The sequence below is a fragment of the Saccopteryx leptura genome, chromosome X, assembly GCF_036850995.1.
Source record: "Saccopteryx leptura isolate mSacLep1 chromosome X, mSacLep1_pri_phased_curated, whole genome shotgun sequence".
NCBI classification, from domain to species: domain Eukaryota; kingdom Metazoa; phylum Chordata; class Mammalia; order Chiroptera; family Emballonuridae; genus Saccopteryx; species Saccopteryx leptura.
This window is the reverse complement of record NC_089516.1, coordinates 16,833,677-16,857,920: the sequence shown is the minus strand read 5'-3', so window position 1 is coordinate 16,857,920 and position 24,244 is coordinate 16,833,677. Positions and strand designations below refer to the sequence as shown.

The 24,244-nt window shown below is 43.5% G+C and overlaps 1 protein-coding gene across 1 annotated transcript in view; it reads right to left on the bottom strand.

The window, feature by feature from the left end:
* The window catches only part of PDK3 (pyruvate dehydrogenase kinase 3), a 52,261-nt gene that overhangs the window by 18,263 nt on the left and 9,754 nt on the right, over positions 1-24,244 (bottom strand). Inside the window, exon 3 of the mRNA XM_066357717.1 lies at positions 11,902-11,979. Coding sequence (XP_066213814.1) covers positions 11,902-11,979 — 78 coding nt within the window. The remainder of the gene's footprint in view (positions 1-11,901; positions 11,980-24,244) is intronic.

The following is a 24,244-nucleotide window of genomic DNA, read 5'->3' as shown; positions in this document are numbered from 1 at the left end:
ATGATATTTACATTCTATTTTGTGACCCTGATCAACTCTTCTGTACTTTACCTACAGGTTCTCTTTTACAAAGCTGAAAATCGATAGTGTCGGTGACATCATAACTAAACACTGATCAATCAAGAGCAGCCACAACAGTACACCAGGACAACATTTCCTTCCCTACGGATCCAATGACATGACTCATGTGTCACCTGACGCAGTGGTCCCCAATCCCTGGGCTGCAGACCGGTACCGGTCCGCAGAGAAAGAATAAATAACTTACATTATTTCCGTTTTATTTATATTTAAGTCTGAATGATGTTTTATTTTTAAAAACTAACCAGATTCCCTCTGTTACATCCGTCTAAGACTCACTCTTAACGCTTCTCTCAGTCACGTGATACATTTATCCGTCCCACCCTAAAGGCCGGTCTGTGAAAATATTTTTTGACATTAAACCGGTCTGTGGCCCAAAAAAGGTTGGGGACCACTGACTTGAAGGAGAATGTTCTGTCTTAAGGTGAAATGGAGTCTTTTTATCATCCTTCCAAATGCTCAAAATCAGGCTACTGTTTTTTTTTTTGTTTTTTTTTCTGAAGCTGGAAACAGGGAGAGACAGTCAGACAGACTCCTGCATGTGCCCAACCGGGATCCACCCGGCACGCCAACCAGGGGCGACGCTCTGCCCCTCCGGGCGTCGCTCTGCCGCGACCAGAGCCACTCTAGCGCCTGGGGCAGAGGCCAAGGAGCCATCCCCAGCGCCCAGGCCATCCCCGCTCCAATGGAGCCTCGGCTGCGGGAAGGGAAGAGAGAGACGGAGAGGAAGGGGGGGTGGAGAAGCAAATGGGCGCTTCTCCTATGTGCCCTGGCCAGGAATCGAACCCAGGTCCCCTGCTCGCCAGGCCGACGCTCCACCGCTGAGCCAACCGGCCAGGGCCCAGGCTACTGTTTTTAAGTCGCCAAATATTTGGACCATGTCTTTCTGATCATTTTATCTATTTCCTGGAGTTTTTAACCTTCCTCTGGGATAACTGGATAAGAAACATAGACTTTTCTCCCCATGTCACTAAGACCTTCCAGCTTCTTATTCTATTGCACGGGACTCACTCCATTCTTCAAAACTTTTCAAGTGAAAATCAATTGCTTTCCAAACAAGCGGTGTAGCCATCACCCTCAGATCGTTTCTGATGGAAGTTCTAGAATGGTGTAGCTATTTCTTCGATCCCTATTAAACACACCATCAACTTCATCAGATCATCGACCTCAGAAAGGTATACATGGGAGCTACATTTCTCAATCCTCACTCCTGAGTCACTTGACTGAAGGTTTGCTTAGGTTCAGAATCCTTGATTCAAATCATTTTCTCTCAGAATCTGGAAGGAGCGGTGGCCTCTGGCCACGACCATGCAGCTGATAAGTTCAATGCCAGTCACATTTTTGTTCATGCTGCTGGTTTCCACCCAAGGTTGATACACCTTGATCACAAAATTCTCATTGAAGAATGAGGGACTGGAGTAATCATTTAAGGTAGCTGGTGTTCACGGCCCCTTCGCCCCAGGACCCTTCTCTAAATGGGAAGGCTTCCCTGGGTCTCTGTGTACCTGGTCAAGACTTTTCAACTGGCTTTAGAAGGAGCAGACAGTAAGCTGGCCTCTGACTGGAGGTCCTCCAAATGCCCGAATGGAAAAGGTTTTACTTTGGGCTGACAACACTCATGTGAACAGCCCAGTTTTTTCCCCCGAGGTTTTTTCTTTCCTTTTCTTTATTTTTTTCAGAGAGAGAGAGTCAGAAAGAGGGGTAGCTAGGGATAGAAAGACAGGAAGGGAGAGAGATGAGAAGCATATTTTTTTTTTCATTGTGGCTCTTTAGTTGTTCATCAATTACTTTCTCATATGTGCCTTGACCATGGGGCTACAGCAGACAGAGTGACTCCTTGCTCAAGCCTGTGACCTCGGGTCCAAGTTGGTGAGCTTTTTGCTCAGACCAGATGAGGCCCGCTCTCAAGCTGGTGACCTCGGGGTCTCGAACCTGGGTCCTCCACATCCCAGTCCGACCTCTATCCACTGCGCCACCACCTGGTCAGGCCCGAGGTTGTTCTTGAAGAAAGTACTCTGGTTCTCGTTTTTGCCCAGGGAAAAACGCCTGTGACTGACTGCTGGTGAAGCACAGGCAGAGTTAAACGCTGCCATCATCCCTCAGCTCTATCCTGCACCAGCTTACAGCTAGCCCCTGCCTTCTTGCTTCCCGCTTCAGTCCTCCGTACCTCCTGCCTCTGCTCCCAGAGTCCCTCCCGGATACCTCGTGGCAACAGGGGCCATCTCTGCTGCTGCCTCTTCCGTGGCTTCTGCTCTGCTCACTTCATTGGCACACTTCCATTTGGTTACCCTCTGGCAGGAGGTGAGATCCGTGGTGCACTGATGAACCTCCTGGCTTCTTTGCTGTTTTTCTTTGAATTCCATTATTGTCATTTTAATGGGGCTCCAGGAGTACACTAAATTTTAGCCGATCTTGTACCGAAAGGCATGATTAGTTTTATAAACAACCTTCTGAATTGAACCTTTTTGCTCTAAATCTCAGGAAAATTAAAGTACCTTTGGTAGTTTTAGTGTATTGGGTTTTTTTTTTCTTTCTTTCTTCAGTTCAATCAAACTCTCTAGGAGCCTTCTGAAGACTTGCTCAATTACTTGCACTTTTCTTTGGGAACATTATAGTTTACACATCTTTCCTTTCTTTTAAACACATATGAAATGTTTTCATTCATAACTCTTCCCTAAACCTCGGTCCAGTGGCTTTTATGTAGTGTACTGTTAATAGACGTTGACTTTCTAAAATAAGACGCAAATGGAATACAAAATTTCCATCTAAGGGTGCATTTTAAAAAGTCAATGGAAAAAATGTCACAGGTCTTTCATGCTCAAAATTCAACTCTTCATTTTTAACAGTTATTGCTCCAAATACCATTTGTCAAAAAAAAATCTAGTAAGTACCAACAGAACTCTACATAGAATACAAAAGTTTTTACTTTCAGATAATTCTAAGAATAAAAAAAATGGAGGCTTTGCAGAAAAAAATGCATTTAGGAGAAAAAAAATAAAGGATAAAGGATTAATATCCAAAATTGATTAACAACTCACAAAACTCAACACAACACAAAACAAAAAAAACAATTAAAAAAATGGGCAGAAGGCCCTGGCCGGTTGGCTCAGCGGTAGAGCATCGGCCTGGCGTGCGGGGGACCCGGGTTCGATTCCCGGCCAGGGCACATAGGAGAAGCGCCCATTTGCTTCTCCACCCCCCCTCCTTCCTCTCTGTCTCTCTCTTCCCCTCCCGCAGCCGAGGCTCCACTGGAGCAAAGATGGCCCGGGCACTGGGGATGGCTCCTTGGCCTCTGCCCCAGGCGCTAGAGTGGCTCTGGTCGTGGCAGAGCGACGCCCCAGAGGGGCAGAGCGTCGCCTCTGGTGGGCGTGCCGGGTGGATCCTGGTCGGGCGCATGCGGGAGTCTGTCTGACTGTCTCTCCCCGTTTCCAGCTTCAGAAAAATACAAAAAAAAAAAAAAAAAAGGGCAGAGGACCCAAATATACACTTCTCCACAGAGGACAAACAGATTGTCAATAGACATATATAAAGATGCTCAACGTCCCTAATCATCAGAGAAATGCAAATTAAAACCACAATGAGATACCGCCTCACACCTGTCGGAATGGCGCTCATCAATAAATGAACACACAGTGCTGGCGAGGATGTGGAGAAAAGGGAACCCTCATGCACTGCTCGTGGGAGTGCAGACTGTACAGCCTCTGTGGGGAACTATGATATATGGAGATTCCTCAAAAAATAAAAATGAAACTATGAGCCAGCAATTCCACTTCTGAGAATTGATCTGAAGAAACCCAAAACACTAATTTGAAAGAATATATACTCCCCCCGCCATGTTCACTGCAGTATTTACAATAGCCAAGATCTGGAAACAGCCCAAGTGCTCATCAGTAGATGAGTGTGTAAAAAACTGTGGTACAGGGCTTCTGGTCAAGATGGCAGCATTGGTAAACATGGTACTCATATCCTCCCACAACCACATCAAAATTACAACTAAACTACAGAACAACTCTCATTCAGACTGCCTGAAATCTAGCTGAACAGAATTCCCACAACTGAGAATGTAAAGAAGCCACATTGAGACTGGTGAGGGGCAGAGAAGCAGACACAGAAGGGACTGGTCCCACAACCACATGTGACAGATAAAAGCTGGGAGGGGTCTCTCAGCTGTGGAGGTTCTGCCCTGAGGAGCAAGGGGTCCCAGCCCCACACCAGGCACCCCAGCCCAGGGCTCCAGTGCCAGGAAGAGAAGTCCCCATGACTTCTGGCTGTGGAAGCCAGTAGGGGCTGTGGCTGAGTAAGACAGAGGCTGCTGGAGTCCTAGGCGTTCCTCTTAAAGGGCCCACACACAGACTTGCTCAGACTCACTCCCTCTGAACTCCAGCACTGGGGCAGCAGCTCTAAAGTCACCAGGGATATATAGAGAAGAAGTGAATTGTCTGACGGCAAGATGAGAGCTGGAGGGCAGCTTTCTCCCAGACAGAAGGCCTTGTTCCTTATCTGAGACCCTCCCCTACTTCAACAGAGCTGCCAGGTGGGCACCATACCCGAGTCTCCATCAGCCTGGCTCCCCCAGCTCCCCCACCCTGGTGATTCCCCGAGGCCCTGCCCCATCTAACTTGTGGGCCCACCCAAGCTGTTTCCAGTGGCCTTTCCGTATAAATGGCCCGTCTTGGTTTATTCTTCAGACTTTTAAAAATCTCTCAAACTGGCAGCATCTGCTTAGACACACCCTGTACGTCTCACTGGTGGCCCCAGGCCCGACACTAACGGCAGCCGGCCTTGGTGTGCAGCTTGGCCTCTCCCGGGCACCTGCAAGCCCAATACAAGAAGCAACCATATGCAGACCACTTTGTAGCTCATGCTGGGGGTCCCCGGGAAGAACACAATGCAATGGCCGACTTTGGCCTGCACCTCTGGCAGGCCCCAGAACCAGCGCAACCAGTGGAGAGCTTCAGACCACGTCAAAGCACCACTCAACCTTCTCAACAAGGGACACACTCAAGGGGCAGACTCAACAGGCACAAAAGCCCCACTGATGCAAATCCTGCTCTGTGGGGTGCACAGCTGGTCTTCCACAGTGGTCACAGCCAGTCCTTATTGCCAAACAGCCTGGGGGTAAATCCGTCCCATTGAAGTACCAGCCATAATCCAGGCTCAACTACAACCGGAGGGTGTACACTGCCCATAATGAGGGGCTCACAAAGAGTGCCCAGCTCAGGTGATTGGGGGAGGCTGTGCCACTGGACCCTACAGGACACCTACTACATAAGGACATCCTACCAAGCCCAGGAGATGGAGCAGCTCTATCTAATACATAGAAACAAACACAGGATGTTGCCAAAATGAAGAGATGAAAAAAAACATGTCCTAAATGAAAGAACAAAACAAAACTTCATTAAAAGAACTAAACAAAATGGAGACAAGCAATCTACTAGATGCCGAGTTAAAAAGACACTGGTTATAAATATGCTTAGCGAACTTAGGGGAAGAGTAGATAAAATTAGTGAGAACTTCAGCAAAAAGATAGGAAACATAAAAAACAGAACTAGAAAACATAAAAAAAGAACCAGTTAGAAATGAAGAATACATTACAGGGAATTGACAGTAGAGTAGATAAAGCAGAGGATCAAACCAGAGATTTAGAAGATAAGGAAGCAGAAAACACTCAATCAGAACAGCAAAAAGAAAAAAGAATCCAAGATAATGAGGATGGTTAAAAACCCGAGACAACTTCAAATGTACCAACATTCGCATCATGGGGGTGCCAGAAGGAGAAGAGAGAGAGCAAGAAATTGAAAACTTATGTGAAAAAATTATGAAGGAAAACTTCCCTAACCTGTTGAAAAAAATAGACACACAGCCCTGGCTGGTTGGCTCAATGGTAGAGCGTCGGCCTGGCGTGCAGGAGTCCCGGGTTCAATTCCCGGCCAGGGCACACAAGAGAGGTGCCCATCTGCTTCTCCACCCCTCCCCCTCTCCTTCCTCTCTGTCTCTCTCTTCCCTTCCCACAGCCAAGGCTCCATTGGAGCAAAAAATGGCCCGGGCGCTGGGGATGCTCTGTGGCCTCTGCCCCAGGCACTAGAGTGGCTCTGGTTGCGACAGAGCGACGCCCCGGATGGGCAGAGCATCGCCCCCTGGTGGGCATGCCGGGTGGATCGCGGTCGGGTGCATGCGGGAGTCTGTCTGACTGCCTCCCCACTTCCAGCTTCAGAAAAATACAACAACAACAACAAAAATAGACACACAAGTCCAGGAAGCACAGAGAGTCCCAAACAAGATGAACCCAAAGAGGCCCACACCAAGACCCAGCATAATTAAAATACAAAAGGTTCAAGACAAAGAAAGAATCTTAAAAGCAGTTAGTTACCAAGAAGAGAGCTCTCATAAGACTGTCAGCTAATTTCTCAGCAGAAACTTTGCAGGCCAGAAGAAATTGTCAAGAAACATTCACCAGTGATGTAAAGTAAGAACCTACAACCAAAATCACTCCACCTAGCAAAGCTATCATTTAGAATCAAAGGTCATATAAAGAGCTTCCCAGACAAGAAAGAGTTAAAGGAGTTTATCACCACCAAACCAGTATTACATAAAATGTTAAAGGCTTTCTTTAAGAAGATAAAAAATATGAATAGTAAAATGGCAATAAGTACATATCAATCAACGACTGAATCTATAAAACAAAATAAGTGAACAAGCAGAACAGAAACAGACTCACAGATCCAGAGAACATTTTGACAGTTGCCAGAGGGGAGAGGGCGTGGGGAGCTGGGTGGAAAAGGTGAAAGGATTAAGAAGTACAGACTGGTTGTTACAGAATAGTGACAGGGATCTAAACTACAGTATAAGGAATATAGTAAATAATACTTTTTCTTTTCAGGTGAGAGCAGGGGAGATAGTGAGGCAGACTCCCCCATGCACCCTGACCGGGATCCACCTGGCAACCCTGTCTGGGACCAATGCTCAAGTACTGAGCTATTTTTAGCACCTGACACTGACGTGCTCGAAGGAGCTACCCTCAGCGCCTGGGGCCATGCTGGAACCAACTGAGACACTGGCTGCGTGAGGGGAAGAGGGAGAGAAGGGGAAGAGGGAGGGGAAAGAAGCAGATGGTCATTTCTCATGTGTGCCCTGACTGGGAATTGAACCCAGGATATTTATACGCCAGGCTGACACTCTAACCAGACCCACCAGCCAGGGCCTAGTAAATAATATTCTAATAACTATGTATGGTGTCATATGTGTACAAGATTTATCAAGATGATCACTTTGTAAGTTATGTAATGTCGAATCACTGGGTTGTACACCTGAAACTAATACAATATTGTATGTCAACTGTGGCCATAAAAAAGAATAAAATCTTACCATTTGTGACAGCATGAATCGACCTGGAGAGTGTTATTATAAGTGAAATAAGTCAGTAAAGAAAGACAAATACCATATGATTTCACTTATATATGGGATATAAAGAATACAAATAGACACACAAAACAGAAACAGACTCATAGATACAGAGAGCAGGCTGGTGGCTGCCAGAGGGGAGCGGAGTTCAGGAGATCGGGCACAAAGGGGAAGGGACTGAGAAGTACAGTAGGCAGTTACAGAACAGTCACAGGGAAGTGAGCACAGCGCAGGGAATATAGACAATAATATTGTCATAACTCTGTACGGTGCCAGGTGGGTACTGGAAATACCAGGGGGACACTGTGTAGAGTCTATGACTGACCACTAGGACGAACACCTGAAACCAATACAAAGTAATACCAAATGTAAACTGTAATTGAAAATAAAAAATTAAAAACATTTCTAAGGGGGAAAAGGACCAGCTGTAACAGGAGATGAAAAAAGGAAAGAGAGAGAACAGGTAGCTAGACACTTAGAGATGGTTAATCGATTCCCAAAGTCAATGTATAAGGAAGGCTATGGGAGATAATATGTAGTGTGGTTCAAAGTCACACTGGGACCAAGTCCTGACTTAGGCATTTAATAGATATATTAGCAGGTACTTAACCCATCTGCAGCTCGGCATTCCATTTCTGAAACGGCACAGAACATACCTCACTGGGTTAACATAAGGATTAAATAAGATCATAGTGATAAATTCGTTTACACAAGCCTACCACACTGTAAGCAGTCAGTAAATGCAGTCTGTTACCATGACTGAAAAGTTAATTTCTACAGTATTAATGGAGCTAACAGTAATGGCTTTTCCATTTTTATATAGAACCACTTCTCTGAAACTATCCATAAAGGTATCCAATATTGGGAAGCCAGAGGTCAGCGATCCCAGGAGAGACACGTATCTTTATCTATGTAACCTCTTCTAACAAAATATACACGGTATGAATTGAAATTTTGGTTTCCCACCAAACCTAAAGCTATAAACCAACCCCTTCACAGGAAGCCTAATCTAGAAATGACATAAGATACAAGCAGTAGCCAACAGCCTTATCTTTCCCGGGTCAGCCCTGACTTCTGGTGGCCACCCTTTGTAAACTCTCCAGTATCGTCCGGTGCTGCATTTGAGGCCCCAGAAACATGACTTTCATTGCCCCACAGGGTGAGCTATGGCTGAGGAAGCCGGGACAGGTGCAGAGGAATCTGAGCCACGGGTAAGGGGCAGAATCCAGACTCCTGCAGCCTGGCTAGCTACACAGTTCACGTTTGCCCTAAGCCACGCTGCCGCGCCTTACGGATGCAGAAAGGGTCAATTAGAAATGTTTATTTACTTACTGTCTTGACAACTGATTTCTCAAGAGAAATGAGGGCAGGTGGGATGAAATGGCTCCCTGTCTTCGGAAGAACCCACGTGGGTTGAGAGAGACAGAGGCAGGGGGAGAGAGAGAGACAGGAACATGGAGCCGCTCCCGTCTGTGCCCTGACCGGGGATCAGACCGGCAACCCCGCATTCCAGGCTGACGCTTGACCAACAGCTACTCGGCCAGGGCTTAACTTTCATAATTTTTTTTTTTTTTTTTTTAGAGAGAGACAGAGAGAGGAAGGCAACTTCTCTTATTTTGAAGGCTCCTGTTAAATGTGTTGCGGAGAGGATAACAAAGCACGTTTACTCTCACTGGTCCCCAGTGTTCAGAACCCTAGTGAGGACTGGAAATCACTGGGCTGTTCTCACAGTAGGCTCTCCGTCACCCTGTCTACCATTTTCTCAGGGGTCTACAATGGAAAAGAAAAAAATTTTCAGAGAAAAAAGGTGGTATTTCAAACTAACAGAACCTAAATTCTCGGGTAGCACAAATTGTTCGTTTCGGTTAATGGCAGCCTTCCTCTTGTGAGTGCGGAGCAGAGGGCAGCAATCTCAGCGCAGAAATCCCTAAGTGCCTGGGGCTGGCGACCCTCCCCTAAAACACTCAGCGTCATGCTGGGAAGACTCACGTGCACTTTCTCTCATTAGGAGGCGATAGTAGCTACTTAAGATGTTCAAGACCAACCTCCGACCTGCATCTCTAACGGAGCGCACCAGAGAGAAAAGACTCATTCACTGAGCTCACAAAGAGCTTTGACATTCAAGAAATCAAAAATATAAATCATAAATACATTACCCAAAGCAACAGGAAACTACAGGCTGCCTGTCACCACCAGCATTCACTGATGTTAGCGATGGAAAAAAAGGCTTCGAAAATCATGCATAAGACAGTGCCAAAAATGGTCATAAAGCTCTCCTCCCAGGCCGGGCGCAGTGCCCAGCGGGACAGCCCGCTAAGAGGGAACCCGCAGGCACAGCTGGCACCTGGGAATCAGCAAGAACAGGCTCGCTGCTCTGGCCTTCAGAGAGGGAGGACGGAAGGCTGGACAGTGAGGTCAGGCCCTACTAGCCAAGAGGAAGAAAGAGAGAATATTAATAAGATGCTTCTGCTCAGGGACACTCAAGCCAAGTCCGGATTCAGAGCAGGGCCACCACTCTTAGAGAGCCCAACAGACTTTGAAAGCAGCTTTGATCCCATACCTTCTGGCAGAACGCAGGGGCAAATGTCTTATAACCACAGCCTGAAGTCTTTTTCGCATTTTGAACTCTTTATAAGAGGAATACAGTTTTGATACATTTTGAGAGGGAATTTGGTTTATCTTTAATTGTAAATGCCCATACCCTAAGACTCAGGCATTCTACTTCTAGGAATCGAACGTACAGAACTACTTTTACATGTTCACAAATTTTCCCACCCTCCAAACACACACACACACACACACACACACACACACACACACACACACACACACACACATCTTCACTGGGAAATGATTAAATAAATTATGGCAATCTACATTAATGGATAATCTCTAAATGACAATATAGGAAAAGATCTTCAAAGCAAAGTAAAAAATACATTGTAGAACATGAATAGTTTCCACCCCATTTACATAAAAAACAAAGCTCTCTATGGGACTGAGACAGCAGTGGAGACTTTCGCTTTTTACTCTACAATTCTGTATTGTTTGTATTTTTACAACAACTGTGTCATTTGTGGGGTAACTTACAATAAAAAAAGTAACATGGAAATACAGACTCATACAATTCATATAAAGGTCAGCTATAACTGTGCTATCCACACAGCTGTTGTTTCTATCTAGGTGCTAGAAATTCACTTTTATAGCCTATATTTTAAAGCATGATTTTATTTATGGTTTTTATCAATTGATTTTAGAGAGAGAGAAAGAGAGAAACATTGATTTGCATTTATCTATGCATTCGTTGATTCATTTTTTTTAGAGAGAGAGAGGATAGACAGGAAGGGAAAGAGATGAGAAGCATCAATTCTTTGTTGTGGCACCTCAGTTGTTCATTGATTGCTTGCTTATACGTGCCTTGACCAGGGAGCGCCAGCTCAAGCCAGCGACCTTGGGCTCAAGCCGGCAGCCTTGGGGTCATGTCTATGATCCCACGCTCAAGCCAGCAACCCCGCACTCAAGCCGGCGACCTTGGGGTTTCAAACCTGGTTCTCAGTGTCCCAGGCTGGTGCTCTATCCACTGCACCACCACCTTGGTCAGGCATTGATTGATTCTTGTATGTGCCCTGACTAGGGATCAAGCCCACAACCTTGGTGTATTGGGACGATGCTCTAATCAACTGAGCTACCTAGCCAAGGCTTTAAAATGTTATTTCAAAGAGCTGCATAGTGTTCTACCTTATGAGTGTACCACAATTCACTTAAATGTCCTCTGTTGTAGAAAACTTGGATTTTCTAATTTTTCTCCTTAAGAAAACCAGATCATCATTCTTGTACATACAATTATGCATATCTCTAATTTCTTATAATAAATTACCTGGAGTTTAAATTCCTGAATCAAACAATATGACTATTACTAATTAACTTACTGGGTCAAAGAAAAAAATATTGGAAACAATTTTTGAGACAGGCTGTACCAATTTAAACTTATACTAGAAATCTGTTAAGTGTTTGTAAGAAAGTATTTCTGCGCACCAATTCAAAGCAATAAAATGTTTTACTCATTCCCATTTTAAAGACAAAAATGGCATTTCTCTTTTTGTTTGTACTTCTTCGATTAATAAAATTAAACAATTTTCCATAGGTTTGCATTTGCTATTTTGAATAGCCTATTTTATACCGTTGTGCATTTTCTACTGGATTACTTTTGTTCCAAGAACTTTAAGTTCTAATAGATTACACATTCCTATATAAAAACTCATAACAATATACCTAGTTGACCACAGATATAAAGAAGGTTTTAAAAAATACATAAAAGATTTTTTAAATCAGCCCAATTTTGGGATCTCACAGAAATATAGCTCAGGTATAATCAGTTTTTAGTCAACATCTTTGTATTTAAGTTTAAAATTATTCTTTTACCATTGAATTCTTCAATTTCCAGTTCTGGAGCTACCATATAATACTGTTCACAGAGCAACTTGGCGGTTTCATATGCATCTGCAAAGAAAGAAAAAAACGGTTAGCTGCTACACTAATGACACAGGCACAGAGAAAGACAGACATAATATATAAGCAAACAAGGACAACTGATAAACTGATGGATTTAGAATTCAACTACTGCCTTTAAAAAAAAGTGGCCCTGGCCGGTTGGATCACTGGATAGAGCATCGACCTGGTGTACAGACGTCCCGGGTTCAATCCCCGGTCAGGGTACACATGAGAAATAAACATTTGTTTTTCTCCCCCTTCTCTCTCTTTTCCCCTCCGCAGCCAGTGGCTTTAGTTTGAGCATGGCCTCAAGCACTGAGGACAGCTCGGTTGATTCAAGCATCAGCCCCAGACGGGGGCTGCCAGGTGGATCCCAGTCAGGGCACATGTGGGAGTCTGTTTCACTATTTCCCCATCTCTCACTTAAAGAAAATAGCCTTTTTGGCTTTCATAGAAATACTATGACTGAACCAAAATTTCTCCTTCTTTAAAGTTTTAATGACCACAATAACATCAAAATACTACACTAATGACAATATGGCTTGCTCTATACTAAACACACATTTATTTGTTTAACTTTTAAATATTCCTAGAAGGCATTTTTCATGAAAATCTATAAACTCAAGACTAGACTTCTGAACACCATGCAGCCTGACTAAATTATAGCAAAATGATATTTATTGTAAATTGAAAGATATTAATGCCAACAGTCTTAAGATCTGTCAATTATTTGTAAATGAAACATCAAAAAGTGTTTGCTGAATGAATGAGTTTCTGTGAACCACACACTCTAAACTATTGAAGGTACTACCATAGCTTTAAAATGTCCTTTAAGCCCTGGCCGGTTGGCTCAGCGGTAGAGCACTGGTCTGGCATCCGGAAGTCCCAGGTTCAATTCCTGGCCAGGACACACAGGAGAAGCGCCCATCTGCTTCTCCACCTTTCCCCCTCTCCTTTCTCTTTATCTCTCTCTTACCCTCCCGCAGCCAAGGCTCCATTGGAGCAAAGTTGGCCTGGGTGATGAGAATGGCTTCATGGCCTCTGACTCAGGCACTAGAATGGTTCCGACTGTAGCAGAGCAACGCCCCAGAGGGGCTGAGCATCGCCCCCTGGTGGGCATGCCGGTTGGATCCCAGTCGGGTGCATGCGGGAGTCTATCTGTCTGCCGCCCCCCCCCCCACCTTTTCACTTCGGAAAAATACAAAAAAATTAAAACATAAAAGTAATAAAATGTCCTTTAAGTTGTCCTGGCCAGATGGCTCAGTTGGTTAGAGCATCGTCCTGAAATACAAAGGTTGACAGTTCGATCCCCAGTCAGGGCACATATAGGAACAGATCGAGGCTCCTGTCTCTCTCTCTCTCTCCCCACCTCCCACTCTCTCTAAGATCAATAAAATAAACATTAAAAAAAGACTTCCTGCAGGTTTCTGCCTTCACTAGATTAAAACCAGTGTTAAAAAAAAAAAGTCCTTTAAGTTACTCAAAGGTAACCAGGTTGGGGTTGATTTCCATCAAAGTCTGAGGAGCAACAGTTTGCTTTTGAAAGGAGAGAGAAAGACATACAGTAAGACAATCAGAGCCATTACAGAGATCGCTGGGAGGGAGAATTCACAAAGTCACACCTCAAAGATGGGGAACAATTTCAGAAAGCAATAATGCATAATCATATACTGCACGCATGCCTTTACTCCTGAACTATAAACAATTTGAGGTCAGCGTTTGTCTTACACTTGTTTTGTTACTCACATAGAACTTAGTATGTGCCTGTTAGATGGTCAATATTCCTTAGTTTGAAAAAATTGAGGCCTTTTGATAATTTACTTCTTTAAAAATGGCTTTCTGAAAGTACTACACAAATCGTCCATTTAAGTGCACGTACAACTCAATGGCTTTTCTGTGCTCACAGAGCTGTGCAGTCCTCGCTGAGATCAACCTTCCATTTTCATCGTCCCAGAAAGAAACGCCACAACCAACAGCCACTCCCCCCCACCCGGCCCTAAGCAACCACGGAGTTCCTCTGTGTCGTTAGATTTGTTATTCTTGGTAGTTCGTATAAATGGAACCTGGTATGTGATCTTTGGAGACTGGCTTCTTTCACTCAACGTTTTCAAGGGTCATCCATGTTGTACCACATGTCAGAACTGCACCCTTCTGTATTGCTGAATAACATTCCATTGCACAAGTACACCACATCTTGTTTATCCATTCGCCCACTGATGGACATTCGGATGGTTTCCTCTTTTTGGCTATTACGAATAATGATGCTATGAACATCCATATTCACTTTTTTTTATGAATATACGTTTTCATTTTTCTTGGGTATATACTTAGCAGAGGAAAACTGCTTGATCATGTGGACATTTGCGAAAAAGCCAGACTGTTTTCCAAAGTGAGAAGGTTTTTATTTTTTTTTTAGTTTCACCTTTACAATTTATAAAGGTCAGATACTTAAATGACTTTCAAACAATTCATGGCGTGTTTGCAATGCCCTCAACCAAATATCATCTCTTCGGAGACAGGCTCATATTTCTTTCACGTTACCGACAACAGTACTGTGCAGATGCTTAAGACTCCGGATATAAGAGAATGAGAGAAGGAATAAAAAATTTTTTTAAATGCCCTAACTGGATAGCTCGGTTAAGAGCATCGTCCTAAAATGTAGAGGTTGCCAGTTTGATCCCCAGTCAGGGCACATACAGGAACAGATCAACGTCCTGTCTCTCTCTCCCCCTTCCTCTCTTCTCTGAAATCAATAAAATAAACATTTTTTAAAAAAGAAAAGGTAAAAAATAAGCCCATAAAATTTAAATATGTTAAAATTTGACATATCGACTTAAAATAATACAAAGATAAGATTTGGATATGTTCAGACTGTAAGTTTTGGTTCACTGACCTCATATTGCTACAAAATTTAAATTTTATATAACTATTTGACCTCAGAATAAAAATTCTAATTATCCTATTAAAGTTTTAGAATTAAACCACTATTAGAAAATCAGAGACATTAGAATAACTGACAAAATGAAATAATGAGGAAATGTGAATAAGAGAAAAAAAACGAGTTGATCGGTATGAAATCGACACTAAAGTTGAACTTAATTTAAACCCTAGAAAATTAAAATTTAGAATTCTATTACATTTGCAGGGGTTTTCCTAGGGTATCATAAACCTCATCAAATATCTGTAAAGAACTTTTGTAAAAAGAGATCAAGGCGTACTCTTCCTGCGTTGGCTACACCATCAAACAATGCTACATCTCCACCTAGTGACACAATAGCAAAACTGGCCAAGAGCTTCCAGGGCCACTTCACTTAAACCAACACATCCTGGTATCTGAAAACGACACTCCGTTTGTTAGCTACATACAAAGTCAATACATTTCCGCAAAACAACTCCTCCAAGTATGTAACACCATTAATGGTGTTTTGACATCATTCTTCCATTCACTATAAAAGGAAAAGAAACCGCTAAATGTGCTAGCTCCTTGTGGCATTTGCTTGGCCCAGTGGCATGAGATTATAATGGCATTGTTAGAAAAAAGTATTACACAAATGTAACATGTGGAAGAGATGGTAGAGCCAGGTAGAAGCAGCAGGACTCAACACCCAGTGTAGTTCTTAAAACCACACATGAATAAGAATTTTTAAAGCATCATAACAAATTATGGTGTATCAGCTGTAGTTAAACATTGTGTTATGGGCCCTGGCCAGGTAGCTCAGTCGGTTAGAGTGTCATCTAGATATGCCAGGGTTGTGGGTTCCATCCCTGGCCAGGGCACATACAGAATCAACCAATGAGTGCATAATCAAACGGAACAAATATATCTTTCTCTCTCTCTTTCTCTCTCCTTACTTCTCTCTCTAAAATAAAAAAGAAATGCATTATGATCCCTGAAAACCTCAAAACACCACATAAGACTCACACACATCAGCCAGTGAAGTATTTTGGGGGCAGTAATAGTAAAATCTACATTCACATGCATTTTTCTTAATTCCCAGAAGACATCACATTACCCCGGATGCGGCACACAGCTAGCAAGCAGTTGATAAACAGGACAATCCTCTTGCCCATGAGAAAGTTCTCAAGGTGCAATCAATTATACTGATGAGAGATGTTCTTTTTCGTCAGACTGGGAAGTAGAGGGCTTGTGTGGTTCCCAAGCCTGGATGTATATGGAATCGACTACCAGGTTTTTTTCAAAAATACAGATTACAAAAAGAACCTCTGGAGATTCTGATACAGTAGGTCTGTGTGGAGGCCTGGGAATCTACATTTTTAAAAACTAAGTAATTCTGAAGAGAAGCTGGATTTAGAGAGCACCTGCCCAGAGAGTTGAGGCTGATTCTGTCACTGTCTCTCCCAGGACATGGACAATCCTGGGGTCTTAGGGTGTGGAACAGCACAGATACACTCAAACTTCTACTTCACTTCTGTTTAAGTGAGCTAACATCAAAATTAAAAAGCTTTAAAATATCACAAAATTCAACTATTGGCTTATAATTTCATTTCTTTTATTCTAGAGTAAAATGTAAGTTCTGCTTACCACAAGCTTTCAAATAAGACTTTATTTTTATTTTATTTTTTAGCAAGAGACAGACAGGAACAGGAAGACAGCAAGGGAGAGAGAAGCACCAATTCTCTGTGGTGGCACCTTAGTTCGTCACTGATTGCTTTCTCATACATGCCTTGACCAAGGGATTCTAGCCAAGCCAGTGAGTGACATCTTGCTCAAGCCAGTGACCCTGGGCTCAAGCCAGCAACCTTGGGGTCATGTCTGTGATTCCATGCTCAAGCTGGTAACCCTGCACTCAAGCTGGAGACCTCGAAGTTTGGAACCTGGGTCCTCAGAATCCCAGGCCAATGCTCTATCCACTGTGCCACCACCTGGTTAGGGAAGACTATTCTATTTTTAATTAGAAAACAAAAGTTATAAATATGATAATTTACCAAATTACTTTTATCTGCAATGTATCTGAGTCAATATTTACCACCAATCTTTAAAAGGAAATATTAGGAGGCCTTGGCCAGTTGGCTCAATGGTAGAACATCGACCCAGAATGTGGAAGTCCTGGGTTCAATTCCCGGTGAGGGCACACAGGAGAAGTAACCATCTGCTTCTCCTCTTCTCACCCTCTCCCTCTCCCTCTCCCTCTCCCCCTCCCATAGTCATAGCTCAATTAATTTGAGTGCATCAGCCCTGGGCACTGAGTATAGAGCCTCTGTCTCAGGTGCTAAAAATAGCTCAGTTGCAAGCATGGGCCCTAGATGAGGGTTGCCAGGTGGATCCCGGTCAGGGTGCATGCCAGAGTCTGTCTCTCTATCTCCCCTCCTCTCACTTAAATAAAATAAAAGGAAATGTTAGGAAATGATTATTACTTCCACTGAACATAAATGCTGTAGTTTTAAGGATCTGTTTTCAAGGACAATAAGATATTGATTATAAATTAACTAACAAAACTGTAGGTGTGGCACATGTGTACTTCCCCAGGCTAAATACTCAATATGTGAACATCTAAGACTATTTCTTTAAAAGGCCAAGTTCATTGGCCCTGGCTGGTTGGCTCAGTGGTAAAGCGTCGGCCTGGTGTGCAGGAGTCCCGGGTTCAATTCCCGGCCAGGGCACACAGGAGAAGCACCCATCTGCTTCTCCACCCCCCCTTTTTCTTCTCTGTCTCTCTCTTCCCCTCCCGCAGTCAAGGCTCCATTGGAGCAAAGTTGGCCCATGTGCTGAGGATGGCTCCATGGCCTCTGCCTCAGGCGCTAGAATGGCTCTGGTTGCAACAGAGCAACGTCCCAGATGGGCAGAGCATCGCCCCCTGGTGGGCATACCAGGTGGATCCCGGTCGGGTGCATGCAGGAGTCTGTCTGACTGCCTCCCCATTTCTAACTTCAGAAAATACAAAAAAAAAAAAAAAAAAAGCCAAGTTCATAAAGAATAGGGCAAAGGTTCACCAAGCAACTAGCCAAACAGATCCAACCTATCCAGGAATTAATTTAAGAAAAAGCACACAGGAAAATCTAATATATTATAGAGATTATTTTACTAATTTTTATTAGAAATTTTCCTCTTCCAAATTCACCATAAAACTCTGCTATCAAAATTGGCCTCTATGGTGAATACACATAATTGGTCATTTAAAAATATCTTACAGGAGGCTGGACAAGGATGAATTTGAGTGAGTGCTGGAAAAACAAACATGAAGGTGTCAAGGTCCCCTACCTGGGGTCTAACAGGATACATAAAACCGTGAAGCTTAAGTCTAAGAAGCCACTGCCAGGACAGGGTAATGGAAATGACCGCAAAGCACTGCAAAGTCAAAGAGGTGCTGCTTTTCAGTGACCTTTTTAAGTCACAAAGCAATTCTAATGAGCTGTATCCATCATCATTCTTCTACCCAAAACCCATCCCAAGTGGGAACCACCAGGTTTTTAAAATGTTAAGTACTGGACCCTCTCTTGCCCTGCAGACCACAGCCAGCTGGAGAACCAGGGCACAGAGCATCTAATGTAAGGGAAACCAGTCTACAGGCTGACGAAAATCCTGAAACCTGTGGTCATGGGCAGAAAGATAGGCTGAGCCAATTAAATTACTCTTCTGAGAATTTAGGATCGAGACTCAGGCAGGGCAGAAGACAAAAGGATACACAGAGAGTTATCATCACCTAGAAGGCTTGGAGTGGCCATCATTGCCCTAAACAAGTCCGCCAGTCTATGGACAAGAGAGAAAGGCAGACAAGCCAGGACCTGGCAATTCCAGTTGCAAAGATACAGAAAACACCCTCCTTTTATGTTTCCTACTTGCAATTTCTACAGCTCCAACTGCGAAGTGCTCCTTGCCCCCAGATTACCACGGGACCTACTAAGCTGTTTCAATAAACCTGTTTCTGGAGCCAGAGTGAGTGGGTCTCTGTTACTTGCAACCTGAAGAGCCCTAGGTGAGAGCACAAGACATTATTTCTGAACCACATAATAACACACTTTCCAATACCATTTGTATGCTATTATGCTAAGCAATAATAGCATTTAGGAACAACATAGGCAAGCCAACATCGCTGTGAGAGGTGACTTTTGTACCGAGTACTTAAGTTTGTACCTTTAAAATTGTCTTACCACGGGATTTTTCATTTTATTTTCTGGTTTCTTACAAAGAAAGGAGGGAAAGGGTCATAATGGAAGGTACCTCCCAGAGGATAACAGAAACTGCTTTCCAACACTAATTCTAACATTCACTAGCACTAGTCTATAATTTGCAGATGTGTGAAGGTAGATATTAATGTGCTAAATAAGCAGCAAGGAGGCGTGCTTCGGTGTTCTGCACATTCAATTAATGTTATATATGATGCATCCCACTTTAACACATTTATACAACTGGCTAGTCAAAAATAAAAATATTGTCCCTACCCTTCTACATAAAAGTATTCTATAGTCTGTCTCAAGTGATCTAAGAATGGAATCATTGTTAATGCATTAAGGCGTTCTAAGACTGTAACACACTCAAGTGCGCACGCATAGGCAAGCATGCGCGGGCGCACGCACACCACACACAGGCTCATCTTGGCTGGACATCCAGCTAGCTTAAACCATGCAGGATCTTTGCAGCTGAGAAAATCAATAGTAGAGCTGTCATTATAACCAGAAGTCCAACTCTACTCCCTCTACAACAGGGGTAGTCAACCTTTTTATACCTACCGCCCACTTTTGTATCTCTGTTAGTAGTAAAATTTTCTAACCGCCCACCGGTTCCACAGTAATGGTGATTTATAAAGTAGGGAAGTAACTTTACTTTATAAAATTTATAAAGCAGAGTTACAGCAAGTTAAAGCATATAATAATAATTACTTAACAAGTACTTTATGTCAAATTTTCGCTAAGTTTGGCAGAACAAATCTTTATAAAACAACTTACTATAGTTACATCTATCTTTTTATTTATACTTCGGTTGCTCCGCTACTGCCCACCATGAAAGCTGGAACGCCCACTAGTGGGCGGTAGAGACCAGGTTGACTACCACTGCTCTACAACAAGCTTCCTAAAAAAGGAAGGAGAAAAATATAATATTAGAGATGCCCAGTTAGAAGATTAACAGAAATCTCAGAGCATATAAGGGGGAGGTAAAAAGCTACTGAAAAATACCAAATGCTCTAAAAAGAGGAAGAGAGAGGTTAAGGTTTCACTAAGAGTCCAAGGAAACTGACATGCATTTCTTCCTCTCCCTGACAGCACTCACAGGTCCCGGGAAGAAGAGCTGCTGAGGACTAGGCCCACTGGGGTGGATGCTCCAGTACCTTTTTGTTAGAAGAAACAGAAGAACTTACAGGCCTTTTGATCACTGGTGTTCTCTGCCTTGTTTGTCATCTCAGTCTTATTTAAGCCAGAAAGAGTGTCTGCTTGGCTACTGTGACACCCAAAATCAGAAGCTAAGCCCACAGGAAATGAAACAGAAAGCTGACTTAAACCTGCTTCAGTCTACAGGGAGAAGAGAGACCTCCAAGCTTCCTGCTAGGTGGCCCGGCCGATTTTGCCAAGGTAGGAAAGGTACTGATTTAATGCCACATTGAACAATAAAGATTATACACACCTGGCTGGGAAAATGATTTGAATCTAGAGATTATGTGTACAGCAGACCCAACAATACTGATACAGAGGGCAGAACAGAGGCTACTACTGTTAGGTACTGAACTCCCCCAGGAAGGTCGTGTGTGATGGGCATTAGTGCTAGAGACCAGGAAATACACCAGGACTGGATTTCATAGAGACAAAGATAACTTAAATCATTTGCAGTTTTATACTGATCTGTAAATCTGGTATGAACTCAAATGTATAAAACAGTGTTCTCACAAGGTTATAGAAACAGGTCATTTTTATTCTCTTTTCCCATTTTTTTTAATTAAGTGAGATGCAGGCAGACAGGCTCCTGTATGTGCCCCAACTGGGATTCAACTGGCAAGCCCCCTATAGGGCAATGCTCTGCTCATCTGGGGCCACTGCTTCCATTGCTCAGCAACCAAGCTATTTTAGTGCCTGAGGTAAGGCCATGGAGCCATCCTTAGCACCTGTGGCCAACTTGCTCAAATCTTTCGAGGCATGGCTGTGGGAAGGGGGGGAGAGGGGGGGAAAGGGTGGAGGAACAGATGGTCACTTCTCCTGTGTGCCCTGACTGGGAATCAAACCTGGGACTTCTACAGGCCGGGACAACGCTCTACCGCTGAGCCAACTGGCCAGGGCTCATATTTTCTAAATTTTCTTTAATGCACATTTTAAAAATTATTTTGGTAACATGGGATTAGTCCCCTTAACTGACTCAACTGGGAACAGGAGTTGGACAATTGACAAAAAATGTTGGATAAAGTGGGAACTCATAAAATATGAGTTCGTAAATGTAACTTAAAATGCAGGTTCCAGGTCATCTATCTGAGATAAACAATATCATATATATCTATGAATATTCCAATTCCTATTTCTTTAAAGTGTACTGAACTTAAAGATAACTGTGAAGCAATTTGAGTGCAGATTCCTTCTAAGATTTTTACTCAGTGCTGCCCTGTAACCTAATAGTTATCTTGCTCACAGTCATTTCGTTACATTTCTAAGAGACTCTTCTTCATCAAGTCTTTCCAAAGTGTTCAACTTAATCTTGAGAAGCATCAATCATCAGTTTTTTGTTGCCACATCTTAGTTGTTCATTGATTGCTTTCTCATATGTGCCTTGACTGTGGGCCTTCAGCGGGCTGAGTAACACCTTGCTCAAGCCAGTGACCTTGGGCTCAAGCTGGTGAGCCTTGCTCAAACCAGATGAGCTCGCGCTCAAGCTGGTGACCTCGGGGTCTCGAACCTGGGTCCTCGGCATCACAGTCCAACGCTCTATCCACTGTGCCACCGCCTGGTCAGGCTCAACTTAATCTTAATGGAAGTGAAGCTCTTGTTTGTATTCCTGTTTCTTCAGTTTACACAACACTTACAATTTAAGGACAAAATAAGTGACCCTTAGTAAGCATACACCTCAGCAGAGGGGACACAAGGGCACCTGAGAAAGCATGTACGAGCCGCATGGATGTAGCGTGCTGAGCGTATCTGAGGGTATCCGCAGGCGTGCTGTAGGCAGGGAATGAAGGGGACACAGAACCTGACTGTGGGAGCTGCTTTAAGTGTTCGCGTACTTTCATAATCGGAAACCACCTCCAGCGTTGTTTTCCTAAGGGAAGAGGCTGTTGAGGAGTGAAAAATGTGGTTTGAAAGATACAGCAGGGAGCAGGGGACATGCCAGCCCTTCCTCCTTATTACCCCATGTGGGTAGGAGCGTGCATGCACGTGCATGTGTTAGGGGAAGTGGCACTCTGAGTGGCAGAGGGACCTGGGGTGGCTTTTATTGGACTCGGCCTCACTCGGAAGCCAGGCTTTAAGTTATGCCAAAGGAGGGGTAGCAATGATTAAGTGAGAGGACGGGGTAAACGTTGTTCACGGTACAACAGTCGTCTTGCTGGGTGAGAACGAAAGGGGCAGGAAAGAGAGTGAAGAGAAGGCTGCGAGTGAGCGCAGGAAGAGGGAGGCGGGCGAGGGGGCCTGGCGCATGGACAAAACCACAACTGCAAAGGACAACAGCGCAGGAAGCTGTGAGACAGACTGCAGGCAGACACTCCCAAGTTCTTTCTTTCAAATACTGATTGAACTGGTTTGTACACGATGATCTTCCGCTAGGTTTTGGTATAAAATTTCTGTCCCTAAGAGGAGTGATGCAAACGTGGGTAAGAATAATTCCAAATCTTGCAGAGATCAACAAAAGTATAGCTCGTGCCAAGACCAGGTAGTAGCTAGTAAGTCCAGTAAGAGCGGCACAGACAGTAAGTGCTGCAAAGCCAGATTCTTTTCCCGAGAGTCAAGTTGCGGCAGCTTCCTCCTCAGCCTCACCAACGCCTCGGACTCGCTTGCCTTCTGCTCCACGGAAGTGCTCACAGTGGCCTAGAGCTCCCTGTCACTTACCTAGCTGTACCGATTCGTGGTTAAAACCTCTCTAAAAATGAATCCTGTCCAGTTGGTTCAGTGACAGAGCATCAGCCTAGTGTGTGGAAGTCCTGGGTTTGATTCCTAGTCAGGGCACACCAGAGAAGCGACCATCTGTTTCTCCACCCCTCCCTCTCCCGCTTCTCTCTCTCTCACTCTCTCTCTTTTCCCCTCGCACAACCATGGCTCAATTGGTTCGAGTACATCAGCCCCAGGTGCTGAGGATGGCTCCATGGAGCTTCCACCTTAGGCACTAAAAATAGCCCAGTTGCGAGCATGGCCCCAGACTGGCAGAGCATCAGCCCGAGAAGGGGGTTGCCAGGTGGATCCCAGTCGGGGTGCATGTGAGAGTCTTTCTATCTCTCCTCCTCTCACTTGGAAAAGAAGAATAAGAAGGAAAAAAAAAACTCTCTAAAACCTAATGAAAAAAAATTTTTAAAAAAACCTAATGACTTTATTTGTGAAGAAAACAGTGAGATGATAAAAATGAGATGTTTTCACAACTTTATTATGAAGAGTTGTAAACACATGCAAAAGACAGAACACAGAATAATGAATCCTAACAGTCCCAATTACCAGCTTCAACCATTTTCAACACATTCCAAATCATTTTCACTGCCCTCTCTCTGCATAATTTAAAGTAAATCCTACATGTCACTTTATATCACGCATAATATTTCAAAACACCTCTCTTGAAGCTACATCTCCTTTAAAAAGAACATAACCACAATAACAATATTGCACCTAAAAATTATTATTTCTTGAATGGTCAAATATCCAATTGTCTTATAAATGTCTTAAATGACTTCTAAAAATATTTTATACCTTAGGCCAGGAACATAAGTAAAGGCACCAATCTGTTACATAATCAGTGGTATAAATGAGAAGCCACACGACCAGTCTACAGCCCTGACTGGGTACGAGCACTGTTTTAAGAGCTCTACTTATACATATTAACTCATTTAACCCCATGATATAGGTGAACTAACCATTTTATAGATGAAGAAACTGAGGCCCAAAGAGGTTATATAACATGTCCAAAGTTGTTCAGCTAGCCCAATCTCTTTCAGCTGATGAATAAACAAAATGTGGTCTATCCATTCAATGGAATACTATTCAGCTATAAAAAAGAATGAAGTATTTCTAGTGCATACAACAACATGAATGGTCCTTGAAGACATGCTGCATGAAAGAAGTCAGACACAAAAGATCACACACTGTATGATTCTATTTATATGAAATGTCCAAAACAGGCAAATCTATAGAGATAGAGAGC